Raw genomic sequence first — 24,334 nt, 5'->3', positions numbered from 1 at the left:
CATTCTTTTTTTTATAATGATGACATGTAACATGCAAATTGAAACAGGCTATAAATTCTGTTTAGCTTTTATAAGCTGTCATTTTTCCATGCAAGATGTATTGGGCAAGGCAATGAAGACATCACAGTTTATGGGTATATTAATTACAATTGGTTTAAATCATTCTCAACAGGCATTTTTTCTTTTTTGTAATGTCAGCATCCACTGACTATTTATAAAATGAAGTGAGTCATTTTACTGTCAAGACTATAAGACAGCAATCACTTTATTAAAAAAAAATGTTGCTTACAATGATAATTCCATAGAAGAAAAATCTAGCAGCATATAAATGCATTTTTAAGAAGTAAGCACTATAAAATCATGTTTAATAGCTTTTGAAGCGATATTTTTAAAGTTTTGATTAAAACATAATTGATATATCAGCTTTCATGTGACAGTTTAATACCTAACATGTATTTTAAGTCCTACTAAGGAACATATGATTGCTATTATGTCTTCATATGTAAAACCACAGAATTCAAAGAGGGTGCACATTCTTTTTCCCATGACTGTACTAATATACAGTCATACCTCGGTTTGCAACTGCAATCCGTTCCGCGGAGCCAGTCGCTCCCCAAATCGGTCGCTCCCTGATGCACGCTTCTGTGCGTGCGTGAAGCGCTGATGGAGCGCTTCTGTGCACCCGAGCGCCGCGGAACCCAGATGTAAACACTTCCAGGTCCGCAGTGGTCGGAAACTGAAGCGGTCGCAAACGGAGGCAGTCGCAAAACGAGGTATGACTGTACAAGAAATTTGTAGTACATTAGTAGCCTCAAAATGTGTGTGTCACTTAATACAGGTAGCTTTTGGATACATATATCAATATTAGAGATATATAGTTCAGATTTCATTTTCAGTAAGAGTTTTTTTCCCAGTGAAGAATTCAGTTTTAGATATGGGTGTTCTTAGGCGAGTCTCTGTATGTTCTCTTCTCATTGGATGATTCTGTTGCTCTAGTGTTTTCTTCTTTCCAGTCCTTTCAGAGTGGTGAACAAAGTTTAGGTTAATAGTAGATCCCTTGCTGGTGCAATGCTTGTTTGCTGCAAACTATGGTATGCCTATTAAAAGCCAGCCTTGTGAACAGGCATTCCAATGCCGCAACCCACTCCAACACAGATCTCACCTGTTTCTCTCTCCCTATCACCCTTAATAACACTTTTCTGTTACATCTGGACAAATGCTAATCATGGGTAGTGTTAGCCAGACTTACCAGAATATCACATAGATTTGCTAAAAACTGTATTAAGAAGGAACCTGGATAGCATTAACTAGGGTTAGTGTTGGAGCAGGTGTAATATTAGGACTGCCTTCTCCCACAGATTTTTTGTACGCCAAGATCATCTTCAGGTGCCCTTCTCAATGTACCCCCACAATTTCAGGTTAGGCATATGACTTCTATGATTTTACTGTTCCGTTGTTTTGTTGCCTTGTATGTGTTTAATTTTTGTGTTTAATTGTTTTACATGATTTGTAATACTGAATGGCGAGGCATGCATTTTATGTAACTGGCCACATTCAGATAATCGAACCACAGCTTAACAAGTGAAGATATTCACAAGCTTCATGTAGCTACATGTTGCTCCTTTGCAGAAGTAAACGAACAAGCTGAGAAGCTGTAGTTAAACAGAGGTTCATGTTACCTCAGAATCAGGAAGTTTGGTTAATGGCTTCTAAAGAAGCCAGGTTCTGAAAAGCAAGTGTAAGTAAGCTTTAGGTTTTGGCTCGTTTGAAATCCATTAATTATTGAAAGTAATGGGAAAGTAATGGAGGTTATGGTTAACTATTGCTTCCTGGCTTGCTTCTCTGTTCACATGAAGGGGGAGCAAAGGGCTTGCCTGCAGGTTACTCAAGATTCGATCATCTGAGTGCAGCAATAAATGATATTAAAATATAATTAAGGCAAACAAAGGAAAGCAAGGGGGTGGGAAGGGAGTTAGAATTCTTCAGGCAGCCAAATTTGCAGACCTGAGTTTGTAGCAGGTTCACATTACTTTGGCCCTGGGCCTTAGAATACAGTTATATGCATGCTTAGGAGCAAATTCTGTTGAACTCTTAGTAGGTAACCATGCATATATATGATCTGGAAAGCCACTTAAGAACTAGGGATTGGGTACCATGAGCACAGCTAGCACCATCCTATGGTCAGTAACAATAGGTGCAACTTGTGGATCCCTGCCTACTGTGGGAAGAGTTTGCTTGAATGTGCAATTCACTGAGTTGGCATTATCACCATTATGCTTTGCTACCTTACCAACTATTCTATTTCTCTCTTTCTCAGGTAGCAGAAACTTAAACAAATAGTCAGAAGAGTAATAGAGTTAAACTCTTGCTTTGCTCTCTGCCTCTTTTGTATATGGTGAAAGGGTATCATTGTTGGAGGGAAATGTGTCAGAAGAGTTAACAGACAAACCTATTAGATCCAAGAGAAGGACTTTAGACCTTCAGGGGGAGACAGCTGTAGCGTAGGTAGAACAAGCACAGATATACAGCTGCTTTCCTAAATGAATTAATTGCACCCAGATGGTGAATTGAGTAGTGTAAGCAATATTGAATGGAAACATTTTTTTTCTAACAGAAATTATATACTGGTAGACCAGTCTATGTCTTTGCTATAACAAATGAACCTTTTATGCAAAACATTACTAAAAGAATCCATTTATTCATCAGGGGAGAGGTTACTTGGTTGTTGTTTGTTTGTGGGTCCTTTAATTTAGTTTTTATCTATTTGCTTTTTTCCAGTATTGTACTGGAAGAGACGTTGTTGGATGATTTACTAAATTTTGCAGCTACACCTAAAGGGCTTTTGCTGCTGCAGAATACGGGAACAGTAAACGAGTGTGTGACTTTCATGTTCAACAGGTTTACAAAAAACCTCCAAGTACGTATAATCATACACACACACACACATACATACACATGCACATACACATACATATCCATATCCATGAAACAATATTTTCATCACTTGGTTTGCCTGAGCAGTCTTTATTGCCTATGTCATAATCTTTCTCTGTTAAAGTGGTATAATAGCATCAGAATGTTAACTAGGTAATGCTAATTAATGATACATTTGATTATGGAATTAATCGTTTGTTCCAAAACAAACAAGGGCTATGTATATAAAAAGGACCTTTATTATTATCTTGTATAAGCCATGCTCCTCCTGTATAGCTAAGGTGTTTGAGCCCTTCAAATTTATGGTTTGTTGTAATTTTTTTTGCTAGGTCTGTGGGTTTGAAAAGTTTGGCTATGGAGCAATTGTATCGCAAGTAGCTGCAACAGCTGCAGGTGCTGTAGCTCTACAGAGTTCAGGTAACTTTTTGTATAGACTATCATGAATAAATCTTGGTAATTAAGGCTGCAATCCTAATCCCAATTCCTGGAGAGCAAGCACCATTGAATTCAGTAGGACTTAACTCCTATTGACATGCTTAGAATTGTGCCTATAGCTTTGACTTTTGTCAGCAAGCATCAGAGCAAATAATTTATTTTATTCTATCATCCTGTCTTTGTGCTTCTGTATGGGTCAGTTCAGACAGAATGCCAAACCATGGTTTTGCATGATATATTTGAGACTCTGTTTCTTCTCCATCCTCCACTTTGCAGATGCCTCTCTCCTTTGCTAGTCTGGATAAAAGGCAAGCCATGGTTTTCCACAAGCCATGACTTGCAACAAACAAGGAAAGTAGGGAGAAACTTTTCACAAGGGAAGGGGGGAGAGGAGCATGCAAGCCCAAAGATGCTGCCATGCTTGGTCATGTAATGTCAGATCATGACGTGGGATTCAACTAAATTGTTGTGTGTGTGGGATTCGGGCTTCAATGGGGCTTCCTAAACCTGCCCTGGAGGATTGGGGAAACCCTCAGAACAGGTTTAGAGGGCTTGGGTTGGAGAGGTGGGAAAGTCACATTGCACGAACGGGCCTTGTTTCCCATTTGCACACCCCAGTGCTACATGGAAGTCCACCCACTGAAGCACTGAGTGTGCCAGAGCAAAGTCCATGTGGAACCAAACACAGAGCCCCCACCTGAAATGTGGAGGTGGCTGCACGAGCTGTTCCTATCATGGTATGAAACTACAGATTAAGAGACCTTGTTAGAAATTGTTCATGTTATGAAAGAGGATGGTTTCATTAGTGAAGAGCTATGGTAGCATTATCAACTTAACCCTTATGGAAAGTGTTCTCAATGTGATTCCTGTCCAGTAATGTTTGCTAGGACCTCTGCTATGAAATATGACAGAGTCCTTGTGAATAAAATACTCTCTTCCTAGGATTTATAAAAGCACTTGTTACCGAATTGTGGGGTGTTCTAGAGTGTGGAAGAGATGATGTCCGAGTAACTCATCCCAGATCAACACCAGTTGATCCCATTGATCGGAGCTGTCAGAAGGTGGTTTGAATTTTCTTTTGCACATTAATATGTGAATATAGTTTTTATCTGAAGCAGAACGTTTTCCTTGGGATATTCCTTAAGTTGTTTGTAGCTTGCTGCTTGGAAATTATGCATTATGCTCAAGGTAGAGTATTGGGGAAACAATAAAAGAATAGCATGGGATTGCTGTACCGTGCTCTGATCTGCTTTTTATTGAGAATGTGTTCTTGATAAACTTGCTAATAAGGATAGAGACTGACGCCAAGAAAAAGAAGTGCTAAATTTGTTTAGTGTTAATATTTTTGAAGTTTAGCAGCTTAAAGAAGAGGAGCAAAATCAGTTTGAGAAGAGTTACGTATAATCGCATCAGGATTCAGTGAATATGTTTCAATCAATCAGTTTTATTATCTCGGCCACAGGCCATAATACAGAACATAATTACTAACAACTACAAATAAAGACAATTATCCAGAATAAAACAGTACCCATATAAAAGTCACAATCCACACTTCTTGCAAATAATCATCACTTCAGCGTAATTCTTTGGTAGAATTTAAACAAGCGTATCTTGAGAAGTAAAAACTAAGTGACTGTTCCTACTTCGTAATGTAGTTGCTATTCCTTTGGGAAGCACCCTAGACTTCCTGCATTTTATTGTACAATCTTTTTTTCTATCTCTGTGTGATGCAGCAATATCACTCTTCAGTGATCTTAACGGTTGAGCATAGCCATGTATATTTTAAATATACATTATTCAGGCTGAGAGAGAAACTGCTATACATAGAGCTCATCCTATTTGCTCTCAGCAGCCTAGTTTATGAATGGCCATGCCTGTCCTAAAGCAGGGGATTATCCAGCCTGCTGCAATGGTCTAATTGGAAAATTAGGGCTGTGCTATGCATAACTCTTGTCAGTACAACGCCATGGTGCAAAGATACTGTACTGGAAGGTAATGTCCCCGTAGTAAGACTTGCATTACGTTGGTCTGGGGCCTCCAGGTTTAAAGTGCAAATGTAGTCTGGGCTTCACTGAAGGAGATTCTAGCTAAAGGCAGCAGCATTTGGATTTGTGGCAGCCCTCAATGCTATTTGCTTCCTCGAACCTAGATTCAACCTTGCGTGATCTGCCATTTTCCCACCCCTGCTCCTATAAAGGCTAAGGCAGCTGGTATTTCATTAACGTCTGTGATTTGCTGTGGGTGTTCATTCCAGCTGTTTGCATTAGATTTCCTTTTGCACCTTCTTTTCCGTAGTAGGCGCCCTGCAAATGTCTTTAATTACCTTTAAATAGCCCTGCTCTGCCTGGGATGCAAACTTACCTTTGCATTCTGTGCAACTCTAAAGCTTGAAAACACCCACACTGATAGGAGTTGGTCCAATAAAAGGTCACTCTTTATATATCATATTTGTGAAAACCAAAGTAATACTAACGGCTTTTGTAACAGGCTTTAGATTTATTTATTGTATTTTGACAATTTATATAACTCAATGACAGTAGCCTCTAAGCAGTGTACAGAAGACTTGATAGAATAAGACTAAAAATGTGTTAAAACTATACAATCAGAATTCATTTAGAACTCCTGGTGGAATGAAATGCCAGTAATCATTTTGTTTACTTTGTCATCCTGCTTTAGTCTTTTCTAGCTCTGATAAACTTGTTATCCTACCCTGCTGTTTACGAACTGATAGGTGATCAAGTGATACCTAATAAACCAGAATATTCTCTCCGTGAAGTTCCTACAGATATTATTGTAAGTAGATTTGCTTTCAATCCTTTTTGAAAAGCTCTGTTGAATGGTTATACTGCTCTTATTGAAACAAGCCCTTTTTTGCAAATGGATTTAATGTTTTCTTATTGCTTTAACTTTATAATTTTGTATCTCCTTTTGACAATCATATGACGAGTGATTTACAAATCTGTTCAATAAAACCAAGAAGCTTCATATGGGTTTGATGTTCTATTGCTGCTTAGGTTCTGAGTACATTTTCAGCATTTCTTTCTTGCATGCAGCATGAGGGCAGTATATGCACAGTGTCCTCAGTGTGAATCTATTTTTCCTACAGTCATAGTAAAATGTAATACTTAAATAATAATCTGCAGATGCTGCTTTCTCTTGTCTAAAGACAAATCTCTTCTTTCAAGTGTAAGCAATGGATTTGATTATAATAAAATTATTCTTTATATCATATAAAATCTGTATATGTATAAAAATATTTTGCATATCTGAAGAAATATAGATATATTTAATTATAACCAATGTCAAACTAGAACAAGAGCCACAATTTGGGCACCTGCCTAGCAGCACCTCTTAGGGTTCTTGAGAAAGGTTTCAATAAGATTCCTTCAAAAATCCATGATACACAAAACACACTTTGTTCATCCTGTTCAGGTTGGGTTTGCATTGGTTTGACCTTTCCTCATGCTCCCTCAGACATGGCCACATTTCATTGGATGCCCGGATTGGACACCCACCCTCCTGCTCTGAGTAGAGGAGAGGGGCAAAGGGCTTTCCTCTGCGAGTGAGCGTGATGGTGACAGGTTCACCTGCCTTTTCTTTATTGATAGGGAAGGGTTGAATACGTTTTGTATTCCTGCTCTTTTAGACATAGCAGCCATTTTTGTGTTATGCCATGCCCTCGTGGCAGCCCTTTTGCGACCGGCATTCAAGCATTTCCTCAAAATTGCATATGCACTGAACTGGAATGTGATTTTCCTTCTCTTGGTCTTTTACCTGTGGCCCACTTGGGAGTTCAGGGTGGAGACATTACTGTGTTTGGTGTTACTGTGCTTTATGCCATCCCTGAAGGTAATTTAACCATAAAGGTATCTGTGACTTTTCTTTTTTGAGGGTGGTTCCTGAATCTTGGGGATGGCTCTTCCCACTTCCAGTAATGCATATGTGGGCTGTGTGGTCAACCAGATGTTTGCTTGTATTGCCATCCCTGTAGATCTTGGTGTAAATTGTTCTTTTTGGATTTCTTCATTCTGTTGCTCTTCCTTTTGACCGGAACACTTATCTTGGTGTAATGTTGATCAAGTTGCATTGGGTTGTTTCATAACAGTTTTATCCCTCTATCCTTCTGTAGTAGGACTTAGATCAATTCTATGTAACTATAGAACTGATCTAAGTGTTTTAAGTAACATAACAAATATCTAAACAGTGTAAAATAAAAAACAAAAGCAAATCTTATACAAAACAAGAATCCATTAAAATACAATAATAATACAGCAGCAAAATACAGCAACAAAATGCAACATAATTGCAATATTATCTCTAAAACACACACACATGTCAATATTGCAAAAAAAGTATCCTTATAATGAATAATACAAATCAGGAATTCAAGAACCATACTTGGATACTGCTCATTCAGCCATCACACTTCCTTTGCACACATTATGCCACTTCATCCACTCAATTCTTACTTCAGCTGAACATTATAAACATTTAACAACCAAAAATCATGTACAGTACAAAAGTGAAAAGCCAGCCACCTGCCCTGCTCTCCAAAGATGGTAAGGGAGGGAGTAGATACAGCTGTGTGTGCTTTGTAACCCTGCTCTGTGCCCAGAACTTAGCCTGTTACTCTCTGGTGCAGTGAAGGGCATTACTCTATCATCAGTGCTGAAATAAAATTCTACTGCTAGTCTGACCATGCAGTATGCTATCTTGTCTTTTGTCTCGGGTAGCACAATGTCTGTGGTCTCCCCTGCTACCACTATGCAAGTGCACTATGCCTCTCGTTTAAGGAAGGGTTGTTGCTCAGTTGCATCTGCTTTCCATACCGAAGGCCCCATGTTCAATTCCTGGTATCTCCATGTGGGGCTGGGAAGGACTCCTGCTTGAAACCGGGAGAGCTGCTGCCAGTCAGTGCAGACAGTACTGAGCTATATGAGCCAATGATCTAACTTGAAACTATACTCTTTGTGTCAAATTCCCTTTGGCTATTCACATTTATTCTGTAGTTTTGAGAGAGAAACCTTACTCTTGGCTGCTACAGCTGGGCAAAAGTGTTTTTGCTCAGTGTAGACGGAGTTGGTTAGCTGTTTGAGGTGTCAAAGTACTTTGGATGTAAGATCAAATTAAAAGATGTTGCCAAATCTCTATTCCTGGCTGATTACTTACACTCTCACATTAAGTAAACTTCCAATTAGGAACAGTTTCCTTTATAGGAATGTTATTCTATACTTATTCACTGTGTTTTCCCCAGATTTACACATAGATTTAAAAGTAAATGCACTGGGTATTAAACACATGTAGAATATCTGATAATGACTATTTTTATTATTCTGTTTTCACTTGAGTCAGAAAAACTGACTGGAATGAAATGGGGAAAATACTTACTTTTTAAACACAAGAACAGTTTGCTGAATTGCTTCTAGCCAGTTTAAGTGCTATTTGTGAGAAAATGTAATAACCAAATCATATACTTGTCCATATACTTTAAAAATGTGGCTTAATGAAAATGGTTGAGTAATAATGTTGTCTACTCAAAGTGCTGGTCACATATTAATAAAATTGGTGTTTATATTTCAGGATATCATTGACAGGCTTATAATTGTGAACACAGAAGCTAAAATTCATTCATTGTTCAATTATGAGCAGTCTCATATCTTTGGCCTAAGGTAAGATACTAAATTTTCTGTTTCACCTAAAGTAAAATAATCAGCTAGTTTCTTCTGTTCTGCAATGCTGACTTGGTAAAATGCTTATGAATCTGGTCAAATACTGTATGAGGATGAGGGTAGAGGTACAGTATTTGTGAGTGAAATATACAGGCTGAGTGCTGTATGGCAGTGAAGGCTAATATACATTCAGGGAAATTAGACTATGCACAAAGTAAGTATTTCCCCTAGACAACTTGTATTGTACCCAAGTTCATATGATGCTTAGAGAAAACCCTCTCGATGAAAATCTTTGTCCCCCCCCCCCCCTATATTGTTTATCATAGGTTGCTTTGGGGGTTGGAACTCAGCTGCTTGGGATGCAGTCCACAATTTTTGCCGGGCTGACACAATTGAAAGAACTTAGGCACTTAAACCATTACTCCTTGCTGTCTCTTGTTGGCTGAGGAAAGAAATAGGATGCTGAAATTTTAATCAAGAGTTGCAGTGGTTTTGACTGGTGTTTTGTAGCTTATTGGCTGTATACAGTCTTGGATCTTTGAATGTCAGGGATTTCCTGTGCCTGGTTTGATGAGCACAACATTTTTCATTATTGTTACAGGTAGGTAGCCGTGTTGGTCTGCTGTAGTAAAAAATAAAATAAAATAAAAATCCTTCCAGTAGCACCTTAGAGACCAGCTAAGTTTGTTATTGGTATGAGCTTTCGTGTGCATGGTATCTGAAGAAGTGTGCATGCACACGAAAGCTCATACCAATAACAAACTTAGTTGGTCTCTAAGGTGCTACTGGAAGGAATTTATTTTATTTTTTGTTTATTTATTTATTTTTTAAAAAGCATTTATATACTATTTAACGTTACAAAAATCTCTAAACTGTGTATAGTGTAACAAACAAAGATTAGATTATTAAACAAAAAAAGCACAACCTAAATCAGTAAAACAGCAATATAAAAAGTATAACAGAAAAAAAACACTTGAAGATTCATAACATGTAAAACAGGGTCCAGTCTTATGGGTTAGTGGAAGAGAAGTTTTCACATCTGAAGCAACTGATGATTGCTTGCTTCGTGTATGGCAAAGGGAAGAGCATGTAGGACCCTGAAAAGAGGACACATCCAGGAATTCCCAGACATATGGCAACCCTATTAACCCTTCCGTTGCAGCTCCCAGCACACACCCTGAAAATGGGCTTCAAAGGGTTGGGGGCCCCTCCAGAGCAATGTGAAAAGCAGCAAGGAGAAGAGAGAATAGGCAAAAATGGGTTCCTCTTCCTTTTCAGTTAGTGGGGGTTTCCAGTGGACCAAAGGCCCCTTTGGGAGCTCACAGACACCAGCAGGGTAATAAATGACAACAACAATAGCAATGACTATAATAATAATAATATACTGGAGCAGGCAGATAAACTGGTCCCGAGTTGTTCAGGGCTTTATATATGTTAACAAGTTAATCAACAGAAGGATGCTTCAGGAGTTACTACGGTATCTTTTGCTAGCACAGAATGAATAAGTTTCTTCCTGCTCAGTTCACTCGCTTTTACCACTTTCTGTAGGTCAATTTCTTTCACTTCTGTGTGAAGTGAAAGTGTGATTCCTAGCTGCTGTAATTTTAGACTTGTTCCATGTGTTGTGCTATTCTGGTCCTCCGTCTGTCCCCAATATCTCTCTATTTCTTCTGCCTCAGATTGGAAGGTGTTGTTAGTATGTGGCAGACCCTGTTCCCTGTTCCTGACAAATTTCCTTCGCTGAAGTATGTCAGCTTCAGTAGAGCTTGTTGACAGTTGTGAGTTTACATCTAACGCAACAACATGTGTCAGAGGGAGGAGGGCTCATTGGAGGGTCAGATCCACATATTAGAGCTATTTCCCACCATATCTCAACCCATGTCTAAAACAATGCTAACACTTGTTAAGAAATTTTATGCAAAATAATTATAGAAAAGAGACTACCAAATCCAGTGTCAGTTCTAATATCGCTCTACATTATAGCAATGAAATTTACTATGCTGAAGCAGTGAAACAATACTATATGCTGAAGCATTTATCATAGATTATTGTAATTTGTGTTCTAAAATTTATACCTCGTCTGTCAACATCATAGCTTACAAAAAGGGTTTAAAACAATATAAAGCATAATGAAATTGCAGCAAAACCACCATAAAAACTGAGACAGTAGGCCACTGCAATGATGGTCAGCTGTTGTTGAACTTCTGGTCCCATCATTCCTGACTATTGGCTATGTTGACTAGGGTTGCTGGGATTTGGAGTCCAGCAGCTTCTGGAGGGCCAAAGGTTCCCTGTCCCTAGTCTAGCTGCTCTAACATATTTATCACAATAAAACTGTCTCAAATAGGAAGTGAGTGTTGCTATATCTTCTTAGAGAGTATTTACAGTCCTGTGGTTTGTTTTTCCTTTTTTGCAGTAGGATTTTTTAATAGGTTTCATATTAATACAAGTGAAAGAATCGTATTCTTGATGGTCTTAATCTCAGTGATCCACAACCAAGTCATCAGAATGGATATTGCAAAACATTGATATCCCTCAAGTCTGGTGAAAGGCAGGCACCCTTTTGAGTTTTCTTAAACAATTCTCAAAAACAATTTTCCCAGGGAAAAGCCTTCACTGCTTGCTTCCCTTTCTCCTAAACTTATCATTGTCTGTTGGGGAGGCCTGTAAGCTAGGGAATCTGAGAAACGAAGTTCCCAATGGATCTTGGCTCAAAAGGCAGCTGTTTCCCAAGCTGCAGTTAATTAACACTCAGGAGAATGTGTAGCTTTCCCCTAAAGAAACTAGCTCATCGTGTTCTCAAGAAAATATGTTCAAGTAGTTGTCATTAGGTTATGTGCCTGTCCTTCTTTCTGAACATATAATGAAAAGCCTCAGGTTAATTTTAGCTTTTTATTTGTACCTGAAGTGCCACAAGATTTTCCATTAGTGCATCAAGAGTTTAAATTGGACTCTCTACTTTGAAGATACATTATCTGGATTAAAACCTTTATTCTCTTCCAGTAATCTTAGTACCTGTCAACTCTAGTTTTTAATAACGTTATTTTGGTTCATTTCCTGTATTAGATGTTTCATAGTTGTTCATGCTCTTAGGAGAAGGGAAGAAGCCCTGTACTCATTTTCTTTGCAGATCCAGAACAGGGGGGTGGGTAGAATCAGGCTCACAAACCACAAGCAGTTCCTCTTAGATTTTGGGAAGGCTGAGGTCCAAAGTACTTATAGCATTATTACATAATTTGTCTTTGTAGACCAATTCTTTCTCCCTGTTCCAAATTGGAAACCTGGTTTGATAGGAAGGTGAGCCTGCTGCTGTAGTCCCTGTCTAGTTTGCACACAAACTTTGCTTGGGAATATGCTTCTGTCAGCCAAAACATAGCTAATTTTCAATCAGAGTATTACCTATAGTTTTTTAAAAAAATATATAGTGCAAATTATACAGGGTATTGCAGTCGTTCTAATTTTTGTTTTGGAAAACGAAACAGATTGTATTTTCCTCCAGTTTCTCTACTGGAATTGTAATTATGTTGTGTAAACAATCTTTAGCAATAGTTTTAGGGAACTGTATCTTTCAATGAAGGTACCGTGTTCTACAGAATCTGGAGTATTGTCAATGGAGGAGGATAACTTAACATGTCATATATTAATGCGGGGGGGGGGGGGAATCCCTGTTTTGTTATATATTCACATCTGGTCTGTTGCCACTGGCATTAAAACCTGACTGCAGGTACAGGAAACAAATAATTAAATAAAACAGTCTTGTCACAATCTGTACATGAACACATCTATTCGCATTTGTTTTTAAATTTCAAGCACCACTTGAAATCTTGAAAAGCAAGATTAACAGAAGTTAACAAGAAAAAAAATGGAAAGACCTAAAATAGCATGGCTAGCAGAACAAGTACGGTAAATGGGAATAGTTCCTTTGAACTGCATTAGATTTGCAAAATGAAACCGCCATTACTGATATCAGATACAGAACAGAGGGCTAAAGAATAGTGTCACATTTTCCATACCTTTTGAAACAACTAGGGAGCATTGGCTATGAGCACAAAAGAGCAATCAGGGCTTTCAGTCCTAGACCAAGGGATAAAGTGGTGACCAGTAGCTATTTCACAAGTTATACAGAAGATGTGCATTTGTTGCGAGTTCATGAAAGTGCAGTATAATTCATGCAAAGGCATTTAGTGTGGATAACTTGGATAGAAAATGGTCTGGATTAGTGGGTTAAAGTATTCTAGTTTTAATATCAATGGGTGCTTTTGTTTCCTTTGTTTGCTAGTAATATTCAAATTAAACTGTCAAAGACATGCCATGCAGAAAAGGGCATTTGTGTATGAAAAATTATTTTGATATCACACTGATTTTCTGAATGCATCATAATGTTTCTCCCCACACTGATTACTCATAAGTAATTCATAATAATCTTTTCATACTAAAAATGTTTTAGAATGACATGATCATCAGTAATGAAAATATGAATGCTTCTCTTTTGTCCCATAAATCTTTATGAAAGCATTAAATGTCTCAGTATTGATTTTATTAATCTCTCTGTATCACTTCTTGAAATATACTAACGAATGAATGCTTCTCCTAAAGATTATGGAGAATAATTTTATGAATAAAACATTCAAGCAAATGAATAGGCTTTTGAAACTAAAAATAGTTATTACTACATTGCCTCTAGTAGCTTTGTTTTTCAGCAGCCAAATGAGAAGGAAAGCTGGGTCCACTGCAATATTATGTTGGGCTCTTCTTCCACCTGTTCATGAAATGAAGCATCTGGGTTACATGGCATGGATGAGATAAATTTCAACAAACCAGCCGTGTAAAATGCAGGGCAATTCTGTACATGTCTACTTAGTACTAAATCATACTACTCCCATGTAAATGGGTATAGGATCACAACACTGGGAAGGCAATTTTCTTTCATAAATGGACCAAAGGTTGTTTCCATGCTAGCTTGCTTGCATTGTTGCCATCCTTGGTTCATTAACTTTTTTTTCAGAGAAAATGGGTGGCATTGTTGAGAAGTTGTTACTTCCTTGCATTGTGTGCTCCCTTTTCTGGCAAAATTTCTGCTGATTTTTTTGTATATAAATTAAAACACAACTGGAGGACACAGCCTGTCTAGTGTGGACATCCCAAAGGGTATTCAGCACTCCTGTGCTTTTAGATACAAGCTTCCTAGTTTCAGGTTGTTGTTGTTTTGCTTCTTTCTGTTTTGTGTAGCAGTGGGCTCACTGTTGAATAGCCTGTACAGTGGTACCTCTGGTTGTGGAGGGGGAATCCATTCCAGAGCTCCAGTCGGATCCCGAGGTTTCCGCAACCAGAGGGACCGCTTCTGCGCATGCATGCATGGCAAAAACCTAGAAATATACTTCCGGGTTTGCTGCTTACGTATCCCGAAGTTTATGTAACCAGAAGGATACGTAAGCGGAGGTATGACTGTAAATTGTTTCTATAAAGCCTTTCTACATTGTTCCCTGTCAGTTTCTGTTCCTATTGCAGAAAAGAGCTTTATATAGTAAAACAATGTTGTTTTTTTATTGTATAAAAATAAATGGAAGAACTGGTAATTAAAGCCCCTTCTCCCTGGAACAAAACTGACGATAAGAAATTGACAGTCAGTTTAGCAATCTTCAACAAGAAGCAGTAAACGGGCAGTGTGCACATGCAAGAATATAATAGAAATACCTTGGCTGTAGATAACAGTGTTGTTTCAAATGGTGTTCTAGGATAGGTCAATGGTATTCTACATGCAAAGCATGTGCTGTGCCCCAGGTTCCTAATTCTGCTTTGTTATTACAGCAGTTACCGGTGGTTGGTTTCTTTAAAAAAAAAAAAAAGCTCAGCTCCAAAATATTTAAACTTGTGTAGTACTTCTTTGCATTTCCCATAACTTGTAATGTTCTGATAATTCAAAATATTACATCCTGCAGGTTATTAAACGTGCTCTGCTGTGATCTAGATACACTTCTGCTTTTAGAATCTCAGTATAAGGTATCAGAAGTGCTCTTAGATGCCCAAAGAGAAAATACCATCTACATTTCTGAAACTTCTCGGTAAGGAATATTCATTAAGAAATGTATCATCCCACTCTATAGTTCTGTGTAATCTTTACTTGGAATATATATAGTTATATATTCTGTTAAGGAATTTGGCACGAGACTCTCTTTCATTTGTTGGGGATACAAAAATTATGGTATTGAAAGCATGAAAATGGGTTGTGTTTATTGTCCTCATTGTTGTGCCACTTGAACTGTTCTTGGTAGTTTTGTCTGATGACTACATATCGTTCTTTACTACTTGGCTGCATACAGCCACTAGGAAGCATGCATGAAGGGGTGCAACCAACATGAGGCAGAATGAACATCCCTGATGTATTCACAACCTTTATTGACCTGGCAAGGATGGGAATAATTTGTAAGCTTGATACTCCTTTGAAGTAACTATTAGTTAACCACAACCCATTTTTTGGCTTCTGTGTTGTAATTTGATCTTGGGAAGTGCTGATATTTCATCTAAAAAACCATTAAGCCTGGTGAATGCACCATAAGTAAATACTGAATGCCATAAAATGAGTAGTTTGTATGATACTCTGGTCAGAAAAGACTAAGAAAAACACACATAATGCATTCCCTTCTACCTCTGAATTCCCCTGAATCCAGTGCCAGGATTTTGTTACCTTGTTCAAAACTACAATTCAGTGTCCATGCTAACAACCAGGCTTGAAGTACTTTCTCAGTAATCTAGCTCTTGAGAATCATGAGACTCATGGCAATTTCCACATGCAATTCAATTTTGTTTTGTTGCAGAGACTTTATAATTGATGGCCTGTCAGTAGAGAGAAACCATATTCTTGTTAGAATAAATCATGTTGGTGGACCAACGGAACGGATCTTGCCTCCAAGAATATTGCATAAGGTTGTAAATGTGCTTTTCAGTTTTTTTCACATTTAGCCTCTCTGGGGATAAGTGCTGCAAACTGAGATTTATTTATTATTTCTACCATTTATTTAGAGCTGATTATTCCATTGAACCTCTGCTGACTAACTGCAGCTACTGCCCCTTGAGTGGGTTTAAAAGAGTTGCGCCTGACTCATTAAACTGATAGCATTAAAATACAGTGTCAAGTGCACTATGTTGTATATATAGGTAATGCATGAAATATCTCAAGATTTCCTGTAAGTACAGAGTGCAGATTCTTCGACTGACAGAATGAAATAGACAAACCATCAGTAAGTTATCTATAACATCACTTTATTATTGGTGGTTCTCCCTTAGGGTGATGATCCATATCCTTGGCCCATGTTTTCGTCATATCCTTTACCAACATGCTATCTTGCTGAATTTCCAAGAAAAACTGACACAAGGCAAGGTATAATACGTTAGTTTACTGGAGTGATGTGTGTGAAAACTACAAATATGTATTGTTAGATTAATTTGTGGTTGTGTGTTAGGCTGTGCATAAACCTTGGTATGTCTTGTTTTGAGGAACCTTTTTGAAAGGCTCACGGGGGTAAAGAATATGAGCTAAACATATCGGTATGGCAGCTGGAGTTTACCATATTCTTTTGTGATAGTTTTTTTCTTCTTATTTTTATCTCTTTATTTTCTGTTTGCATTGCTTGGTTTGTATTTTATCATTGAGATGCAATATGCATCTGTATTCATTCACATTTGAATCATAAGGTGTTGTCACGGAGAGGGTAGCTCCAAGCAAAATCCCTTGTGAAAGAGAGAACACAGTAGGTGCAGATATTTATGTCCAGGCAAACAGTACAATAACGGCATGCATTTCAAACACTTAAGGCTCTTTAGAGGATAAAATAAAAGTCTTCATGGAGCTTAACTCCACAAATCAAGGAATTTTACTGAATGTATCCCATGTCCCATAGGCAGCATTTATTCCCCAGGATTGCATGGTTTATCTGTGTCTACTGTGCTTTCCCCTTTCAATTCTAAGATGTGCACATTATCCATTAGGCTTAACATTCTTGTTAATATACATGTACATTACCAAGTGTTAAATTGAACACAGAATGACTTTACACTTGTTCCTTGAATTTAATACAAACACAGCAGGGTTTTTATAATAAAATCAATCATATATCGGGACCCAATTCCTTTACGTATGAAAATCAAACTGAGGGGAAACAGAATATGGGAACAAATTAGTTTTTCCCTCCCACCCAATAACATATAAAGGAAACTCAGTTTTGTTCCAGAAAGCCTTTCCCTACCCTAGTACTTTCTACCTGGGGTTGAATGAATCAGAGCTGAAAAAATAAGGCAACTGCCTCAGGTGACAGTAGATTATCTTATCCCTTGTTTAAGCACCCAAGTTTCTTGGTGTGGTCCTGAAATGAATCTGTCTCCTAACAGAGACACAAATCTTATGTTTTCTAAGCTATTCTTGTTAAGTGCATTCTAATCTTACATTATTGCCACCTTTCATTCTCATAAATGGAAAGGGCAATCATTTTAGAGTCAAAATGTGGGATCCTGAAAAGCATGATAAGACATATAGAATACCTTACACTTACAAATAGATATAAACAAAAGGTGTTGAAAGTAGGAAATGAACAACTATTCCTCCTTGGCTAGCAGGACTGCTAGTTGAGTTTAGGCTCCACCTTTAAGCTCCCCACACCCTGAAAGAATTTCCTCATGCAAAGTTACCAAGAGCAGGTGGCTACAAGTGAGAACAAGTCATGGTCATACAGGGAGAAAGGGCCAGAGGACTTTCATCATCACCAACGATCTAATGTGCGTAAGAAGCTTCTTTTTCCCTGTGCCTGGCTACATGAAGTGAACATTAGATGAAGAACTAAATTAGGCTTTTGCTAGTGAGGGCCTTTGAGAAATGAAGCCTTTTGATGTAATTACTTGGCATTTGAATGTGCATATGGAATAGATTGGAAGAATTGTACTAGTCGAACAGCTTCGTGAAATACTCTGAGCTGGTCAAATGAATTCCAGTGACAGGAAAACAATTTAAGTATAAATTATTAAAGTCCAAACACTATTTTCAAATGCATTTTATGCAGTGAAAGAAACAAAGCAAATATTTTCTATTTAATAAAAAAAGGCTAATGGCATTTGCAAGTGATGATTTCATTTAGGAAGTTGAATATTAAGTAGGATACTAAAATGCTGAAATGAAGCAGGAATAATAAGTATCTTATAGAACCAAAGTTTTTAAAGTCTTGACTACAGAAATGTTTTATTGTGTATACTTAAAGTGAATTTAGGCAACTTTAAAGCCTAGAAACAGGCACGATGTTGCACAAACAAGGACTTTGTAGAGGATGTTAGCAGGGAGAAATTATCTTGATCACTTTGATATTTACAATTAAGAAATTCACTGAAAGCTTCTTGGAGGCTCATAAAGTGCCATTTCTAAGCACCTGTTTGTAAAAAGCAGGACTTTTAATTTCAGGAAATTGCTGTTACTATGGTAATATTTAGTAATTCTAATACTGCATGAAGTTTAAATAGGCAGAGCAGCCAGGTGGGAGGGGAGTGCCTCCCAGCCCCCACCTGCTGCTTGAGCCAAGCAACTCACCTTCACAGTCCAGTGCTATTATGAACTGTGAACATTTTTTGTATTTCCTTGTATAGGAGCTTTATTGGTTTGAGGCAGACTTACTAAATTCTTCACTGATTGTTGTGGTCATTTAGGCAAAAGTAAAACCATAGCTTTCATAGCAATATTTTCATCTTCATTTTAGATGGTGATGCTAGCAAGCTTGCATGTGCTTTAAAAAATCCAGATAAACCGCTGGAATTGATTGAACATATTAAAAGACAGTTTTGTGAAATCATGGAAAACAAACCTACTGTTATGAGTGGAACCAGTAAGTATAATTATTTTTAAAGGGAAATTGCTTATCCTTGCTACGTTATATTGATGATTTTTTATAGTGAGGACTGTCAAAGGGGAAGACATGTAAACCAGCTTGAATTAATGTTGCTATATCCTAAATTGGTTGGAATAAGCTTGTTTCAAGCGACAATTGAGGTGAAGTCAAACTGTTGTTGGTTTGTAGCACTTGCTGTGGATGTAGAGACCGATGTGGGAGAGACATGTTTTGTTGCAGCTGGGGCAGATGAAGGCATCCAGTTGTGCAGCAGGTGCACCATGGCATTTCTTCTCTCTGCACTCCTCCCAGTGGTTATTTCTCCTCTGGTCTTTTGGGAGCTGGCTTCCAGCACCAGGCCCATTGGTAGACCAACTCTGCGTTCCAAAGATGTCTGCAAATGTGACATGAAGCCTGACAACATCAACTGCGCCAGGCCAGAATCCCTTGCAGACGACTGCAGTGCTTGGAGACATCATGTATCCATAGCAGTATATCCTAAACACCCCTCTAAGAATCCCTGATAGAGTTACTCCAAATGAATTACTAAATCAGAATTATACATTATTTAGGCAATGGTTTCCCAAAGTGGTTGATATTGATGTGAATGTGCAGGGGCTGAATAAAAGATCTAGAATTCCAAAGTAGGTCAGAAACGGCCTAGGGGTGGAAAAGACTTCCACAAGGGACAGTGTGGAAATGCAACAAGCCTCAAGAATAAAGAACATTAATATGTACAGAGTGCATCTCCCTTGTCAATGAGGAACCTCTGTATTTAATAGATGATTTTACAGTGCGGCAGCATTCCTTATATTTTTCCATTTTATGATTCCTCGTAATGGTGATTGGTGATTTAAAAAGGTTGATTATACATTGATATTTCTGGATGTAATTTCCTTTACATTCCTAAGAATTTGGGTTGGGGTCAATGACAACTTTATAAGCTCATCAAGGGGTAAGTGAACTTGGATGTTGGTGAAAGCCTGCTCTAGGCAAACCCTGTGTTTGCAAAGATAACTTTGGGAACTATCCATGAAGAAATGAAAAACAATCGTACTCAAATATGCTGTGTACATAGAACTCTTCTCCCATTTAGGAATTTCTTACTCATTTAAATGAGTAAGACAAGTGCAAAAGACTTCCATGGAGAGCTTGGAAAGTTTCCTGCTGAGATGCAAAAGGAAGCAGGTAACTGTATTGGAACGCCTTTTCACAAAGGAGGACAGAAACTCTTAAAGTGCATTGACCTTTACTGCAAGATGAAGGTCAAACTTCCCTCCTCAGAACCTCTATATAGAAGAATGTAGGCAGTGCAATCTAACTACAGCTAATTTTCTTTATGTTGAAACTGTCTAACAAATTCTGAAGCAATCCTTAGAGGATCCAAGGATAACAAATGATTCCCTTTCAGTTTACGCTGAATAGATTGTCAGAGAAGCCATTAAAATTTTAATTTAAACCAGGAATGTTGTTATGAATACAAAAACAGAATGCCTGTTTTGAATTATTTTTGCCATGCTTTTGTGAATAAACATGCGGCCGTATAGACAGCTTTAGGCTGCAATCCTCTAATGCACTCACCTGGGGGCAAGCCTCATTGAACCCCAGTGAGGCTTTCTTCTGCCTGCCTATGTAGTAGATTGCACTGTTAGTTGCCTTTAGGCTTTAATTGCTACTCACTGTTGTGCTGTGGTCAGAGTATTGGCTTACATCAGAGGGACTTAGATTCAGCCACGGAGCTCATGAGGTGCCCTTGAGACACTCACTCTTTCAGCCTATCCTATCCTATCCCCCAGGGTGATCGAGTGGAGCAAGCTACATATGCCACCTTTGGTTCTGTGGAGGAAAGGCAGGGTATAAGGGAAACAAACAAATTGGTTGATATAGTTCTGCATTTTACTTTGTGGCATATATATATTGTTACAAAATTGTGCACACCCAGATCACAAAACATGACATGATTTCTTTTTTAAAAGGAAATTTTGTGGTATTGATGCTTTAATCATTTTGGTTTCATTGCAGATTTGGCAGAATTAATGGAAATGTTTGTCTTGCATCTTTCTGAAACACCATCAGAATGTTACTTCACCAGCAGAGAATGTGAAGGTAATTTTCCCCCCTCCCGTGTTGTTTTTTCTGGCTTGCAATGGTCAACTGAAAGGTAACTGCCACACGTCTTGCTTCTGAGCCTCCCTGAGTGGCCCTGAGTGGAACAGGCAGAGATAGCAGGCTCCTTTCTGTTGATCTGGTTTGACCCAGCTGACCATCACTTTTTGACTGAAAAAGAAAAGCAAGCTATAATTATAATAGGAGGATATTATACATTATAATAGGAGGTTAGGCACGCGGGTGGCACTGTGGTCTAAACCACTGTGCCTCTTGGGCTTGTCGATCAGAAGGTTGGCGGTTCGAATCCCCTCAATGGGGTGAGCTCCCGTTGCTCGGTCCCAGCTCCTGCCAACCTAGCAGTTGAAAAGCACGCCAAAAGTTTCCGTGTGCTGCTCTGGTTTCGGTGCTCTGGTTTCGGTGTTCCGTTGCGCCAGAAGCGGCTTAGTCATGCTGGCCACATGACCCAGAAAAACTGCGGACAAACGCCGGCTCCCTCGGCCTGTAAAGTGAGATGAGTGCCGCAACCCCAGAGTCGTCTGCGACTGGACTTAACTGTCAGGGGTCCTTTACCTTTAATAGGAGGACGGTAGATCTTGGCATTTTATGATGTAGTGATGAGGTTTTCACCTTTCTCACAGCAACATACATAGGTTGTAGAATATTGAGTTTATTATTTTATTCTAAAGTGAGAATTTGTCACAGCATACAGTTGGTAGCAGAGGGACAAGGGATAGAATTCATAGACAAATAGGGGGATCTCCATAAGGGTTCATTGGTGGGGCTGCCCTAAGGCCTTGGCTGCAGCTCGGGGACTGAGGCTGGCCTCTTTGCACCCATGTGGCATATATATACGACCACTGGGATGACCCACAGTGAGGTGGGCCATTCCCTAATTCCTGATAACATCAGGCAGAAGTCAGGCAACCCAATACCCAAACCCAATATTTGCTGCCATGCCAAAACAATCTCCATTATCAGTAAAAAAATTGTGGCCATATGACTTTGTGTGTGATCTTTGGTCCAGTACGCCTGCACTCTATGTCCGGGGTGCGGCATGTAACTCTCAACATTAGCTGGCTTTTGCAGAGTCACTTTGACCCTGTCACCTCATTTTTTGGGGGGCAAATGTTTTATTAGACCTTTCCAAAAGGCATAAATCTGACATAAAGCACACATGATTTCACTAAAATAAGGAGGGTCCCTCTGAAATACCACATAGCTATTTACATCTCATTGTGGTTCAAGAGTAGCTGGAATATGTTTTTTTTTTTTTTGTTCTTCTGTAGTGCATTTTATTCCACCTATCAATGGAAATTGAAATGTTTTGAAAATTTTATATTTTCAACATATTCCTTTGACACTTTTGCTACAGTATGGCTCCCTGTTTCACTTCTCCTCTGTATTGAGCCCTTGAATCATCCAGAATAAACCACAGAGAATTGTCGAGCATAAGAAATCTGATATAAGGATGTTCGGTATCCCAAATTATTTGTAAAGAGAGCAGATGGATTTGAGTTTTAATAAGCCAGCAGACTACTTAGTGCAGGCCCTCTATACACACACATACACACATACACCTTGGCTAGGCTTTGATCAACAGGGAGTATAACAATAGTTTAGCCTGGCTTTTTAATGAATAGAATCAATGTGTTATATGAAAGTAGTTTCAGGACAATGCATTGATATTCAGTGTTATCATGTTTCTGGAAATGAGAAATTGATTATCTTAAACTACAGCAGCTTTCTAAACCCTTGGGTGGTTGAAATTAGAATAACACAATTCATCCAGCTGTTGTGAAATCCCTCAGGATTTCAATCCATTATAAAATTTGCAAATCGGGAAAAATCAAATTAGTTTCGGTTAGCGTTTTAAAGATGAGAGAGAATAATAAGCTAATATATTGACATTTATACAGTTGCAGGGCTTAAAAAAATTATAATAAACAATAGCAACACTTAACTCTATATTGCCTGTCTGTGGGCTTATGTGGAAGATGCGCTTAAAGAAAAAAGACTGCTGGAAATCCAGCCTCTGTCTTTCCATGCATCTAGCTATATATAACTTTAAAAATCACACCTGAGCTCAAAGCACCACAACAGAACTGACACTACAGATTTTAAAAATCTTTCCTCTTTGTTTCTCTTTTCCATTGCCATATGGCAGCCTGCTGGCCCTAGAGGTGGTACTGGCATACTTGCTAGTGCTGACAGCAATGTTTGCATCAGATCATCTGCTATAAATTAAGATGCTAAGGTAGTAGACTCACCATTTTCCAGCTACATATGTGAAACCCCAGATTTAAGTCTACTCCTAAGGTAACATTTGTAGTGGCAAACCTATTTTGGGGCTGTGCTTTTTGAAATACCAGGTGAGCCCCTCTGCATGATTTAATATTTTTCCGCAGAAAATTAGCATGAGTCAAAACTCATTTTAGGATCCATCTCACAGGCATCCTAAATGTCTCTGGGTTGGGTTTTTTAAATATTTGTTTCGGTATGGAGTAATAATCATGTCAGGGGTAGCATATTTCAGGCATAGGTTTGAAATCTTATTTCTTATTAAAGGATCTAATTAAAGGGACAATGAAAATCATTTCCTGCCCGTCATTAATGGTTGACCCTACTTGGCTAGATTGTTCTGAGAGAAGACTGAACATGTGTGTGTGTGTGTGTGTGTGTGTGTGTGTGTGTGTGTGTGTGTATAAAAGCAACCTTTGACCTTTTTCTGGAAAATATCTGCCCTCATCCCTCCCTTCCATGTAGTTCTTGCCCACAGTTTGGCAATGAAGTGAAAGTTGACAAAGCCTCCCTTTTAATTGGAGAGTAGCAATAGTTATAAATTGGACTGTGTGTCCCATTTGGGATTTGGCTCTTAAAAGAACATTTCTTACTTTGTTGTCTTCCACAGTTTTTTTTGGTCATGCTTACCATTTGATTACATGGGGTTACTGACCTCTATAAAACTAAGACTGCACTTTTGCTGCTCACATTTTATTTTTTCCTCCTTCAAAACTCTGAGGAGCACTTTGTTAATAGAGAAACAATTCCAGCTGAAGAGAGTCTTTAAATTTCTGGCAAATGTAATGTCATTTTAGAAATAAGTAGCTGTATATATTTCGAGCTGAACACGTCTCATGTAATTAGAATTAGGATAGATCATACACATTATTTTGCATCTCCTTTCAAGGTAGCCATAAAAGCTGAAAATCCTGGAACATAGATTGCACTTTTAAAAATTGACCTTTATGTTTTGAAATTGCTTTATTCTTACCAGTAATAATTCAGCATGAGAACAGGATTGCACATCTGCTAGATGGTATCTAA

At 38.4% G+C, this 24,334-nt stretch overlaps 1 protein-coding gene across 6 annotated transcripts in view; it reads left to right on the top strand.

The window, feature by feature from the left end:
- TBC1D32 (TBC1 domain family member 32) overlaps positions 1–24,334 on the top strand; it is a 64,231-nt gene that overhangs the window by 23,175 nt on the left and 16,722 nt on the right. For 5 of the 6 annotated variants that reach the window (XR_015948957.1, XR_015948956.1, XM_088666057.1 and 2 more), the window contains 11 exons: positions 1,359–1,418; positions 2,779–2,917; positions 3,264–3,351; positions 4,312–4,430; positions 6,046–6,162; positions 8,950–9,038; positions 14,978–15,100; positions 15,854–15,962; positions 16,323–16,416; positions 18,773–18,898; positions 20,924–21,007. Coding sequence is in view for 4 of the 6 variants with exons in the window: in XM_088666057.1 (XP_088522183.1) it covers positions 1,359–1,418; positions 2,779–2,917; positions 3,264–3,351; positions 4,312–4,430; positions 6,046–6,162; positions 8,950–9,038; positions 14,978–15,100; positions 15,854–15,962; positions 16,323–16,416; positions 18,773–18,898; positions 20,924–21,007 (1,148 nt within the window). In the remaining 2 variants the exon portion in view is untranslated. The remainder of the gene's footprint in view (positions 1–1,358; positions 1,419–2,778; positions 2,918–3,263; positions 3,352–4,311; positions 4,431–6,045; positions 6,163–8,949; positions 9,039–14,977; positions 15,101–15,853; positions 15,963–16,322; positions 16,417–18,772; positions 18,899–20,923; positions 21,008–24,334) is intronic. The other variant, XM_035109190.3, reaches the window with a different exon arrangement.

Source organism: Zootoca vivipara, chromosome 3 (assembly GCF_965207765.1).
Source record: "Zootoca vivipara chromosome 3, rZooViv2.hap1.1, whole genome shotgun sequence".
Classification (NCBI taxonomy): Eukaryota; Metazoa; Chordata; class Lepidosauria; order Squamata; family Lacertidae; genus Zootoca; species Zootoca vivipara.
The sequence above is the reverse complement of the archived record's forward strand: the minus strand, read 5'-3'. Positions and strand labels throughout refer to the sequence as shown.